General features: G+C 44.6%; 1 protein-coding gene across 1 annotated transcript in view; it reads left to right on the top strand.

The window, feature by feature from the left end:
• Nucleotides 1-777: 777 nt before the first annotated feature.
• Nucleotides 778-2,165, top strand: part of LOC112073790 (E3 ubiquitin-protein ligase TRIM39-like) — a 2,098-nt gene continuing 710 nt past the window's right edge. The window contains exons 1-2 of the mRNA XM_024141025.2: nucleotides 778-1,254; nucleotides 1,360-1,714. Coding sequence (XP_023996793.1) covers nucleotides 913-1,254; nucleotides 1,360-1,714 — 697 coding nt within the window. The 5' untranslated portion in view covers nucleotides 778-912. The remainder of the gene's footprint in view (nucleotides 1,255-1,359; nucleotides 1,715-2,165) is intronic.

The following is a 2,165-nucleotide window of genomic DNA, read 5'->3' as shown; positions in this document are numbered from 1 at the left end:
TAACCCTTTCCATATGTGCGCCCTCGTTGGTATTAAAAATTAAATATTGCTCTATGTTTTTGCAACTGGTAAGATCTGCAAACAGGCATTCATGGTTCTTCGTCCATCAACAAACCTTTGAAACTTTTCTTAGCTTCTCTGTTTGATGTCTGGTGGTTAAACATATGTCCATAGCAACCTGGTGATGTTGGGCTACAAAGTTGCAATAGAAGTGTTGTTCTTGTATTATGGTCTTTTATGTCTCTTAGAGGGACTGCTTCACCTTTGATGTCCCCTTCCCTTTCTTTCTTCTTTCCTTATTGTCCCACTTTGTCCCTTTCTTCTCTTCTGTCAACTAGACACTCCTGTTAGCTTAGCTAGCTTCTTATTCAGGAAGTCCCAGCAACTGCTTAGCAACAGCGTAAACAACTTAGAGCAGCTAACGGAAAACTTATAATTTTGAAAGAAAAATGTTACTTTTTCAAAAGCTTTCTTCTTTGTTTGCTGCTTGTTTGGTTCGCCTATTCAGGTCTAGGCAGTTTTCTTTTGCATTTTTTTCGATGTACTTTACTCTAAAAACCATATAAATTTCATATTTTTAGGAGCTCATCTTTTCAGCTGTTGCATGCTTAATTGGAACTCCGAGTTTGCTCTCTCTCTCTCTCTCTCTCTCTTCTTCTCTCTCTCTCTCTCTCTCTTTCTCCTCTTCTCTCTCTCTCTCTCTCTCTCTCTCTCTCTCTCTCTCTCTCTTCTCTCTCTCTCTCCTCTCTCTCTCTCCTCTCTCTCAGTGCCAGTCTGCTGACTGAGGATCAGTTCAGATGCTCTGTGTGTTCAGAGGTGCTGAGAGACCCGGTCTCCGTTCCCTGTGGACACAGTTACTGCAGGCAGTGCATCAGCACATACTGGGCCCAGCCTGGCCCTGCAGGAGACTATATGTGTCCCCAGTGCAGTAAGAGATCCAGAGACCGGCCTGTACTCTACACTAACACAGCCTTGGTCAGGGTGCTCCAGGGGCTCCATCAGGCAGGCTTCAGTCCTGCCCTCCCTGCTCTGGGCTACGCTGGGCCTGGGGACGTGGCCTGTGATATCTGCTCTGGACGGAAGCTCAGAGCAGTCAAGTCCTGTCTGACCTGCACTGTCTCCTACTGTGAGAGCCACGTCAGACAGCACTACACCGTCCCAGCACTGCAGAGACACACCCTGGCTGATGTCACTGGAGACGGGGGACACAAAGATCACCAAGGCAACACTGGACAGACAGAGAGGATCAAAGAGGTGCTGTCATTAACAATACATTATTAGAATGGCTACAAACACTTATCTACAAGTGCTTGTAATACATTATAATTGGATTAAATGTGTATCACGGTTTCTTTTCAGGAGGGGGCTATGAAGACTGAGGAGGAGGAGGGGAAGAGTGACTGTAAAAAGATGAAGATGGAAGTTAAAGAGGAAGAAGAGAAATCTGATGAGGGGTTTTTTGATCTGAAGAAGACAAACTCTGAGCTGAAGAACATCTCTAAGTTAAACTCAGACTTGGAGCAGGAGATCTCTAAACTCAAACATGATGTTGGTGAGCTCAGTAAAGAGAATGCTGTGCTGAAACAAGATGCAACAATTGAGAAACAACTGATGGACATCAGAACTGCTGATCTGAATAAGACCATAGCCACTCTCAGCTCAGACCTACACCAACACATAAAGCCTGTCCTGAAGAACATGACGATGGACTATGGTTAGTGTGACAATATATCCTTATAGTGGCAGTATAGATTTTTTAAGGTACATAAATTAGATAGTATTGTTAACAGGTTCTTATGAATACTGCACCATAAAGATGTTATGACTGCTTAGTCTTTGACTCAACAGCCCTGTATGTAGCACAAAGTGCTCTGAGACTGGCAAGTATGTCTCCTATCTAGTCCAGATATGGCAACCCTGTTCCTGGAGTGCTGCAGGTACTACATGATTCTGCTCCAACTAGGCACCACACCTGACCAACTGAGATAACTGATCAGTTCAGTGACTGCCTAAAACCATTACACACCTGGTCTTCCAGGTCAGCTAAATAAGTGTCTGTGACACTCCAGGACCAGGGTTACCTACCCCTGATCTAGTGTTTACCAGGGTTACCTACCCCTGATCTAGTGTTTACCAGGGTTACCTACCCCTGATCTAGTGTTTAC

This window comes from Salvelinus sp. IW2-2015, unplaced genomic scaffold, assembly GCF_002910315.2.
Source record: "Salvelinus sp. IW2-2015 unplaced genomic scaffold, ASM291031v2 Un_scaffold2367, whole genome shotgun sequence".
In the NCBI taxonomy this organism is placed as follows: Eukaryota; Metazoa; Chordata; class Actinopteri; order Salmoniformes; family Salmonidae; genus Salvelinus; species Salvelinus sp. IW2-2015.
This window is presented reverse-complemented; position numbering and strand designations above follow the sequence as displayed.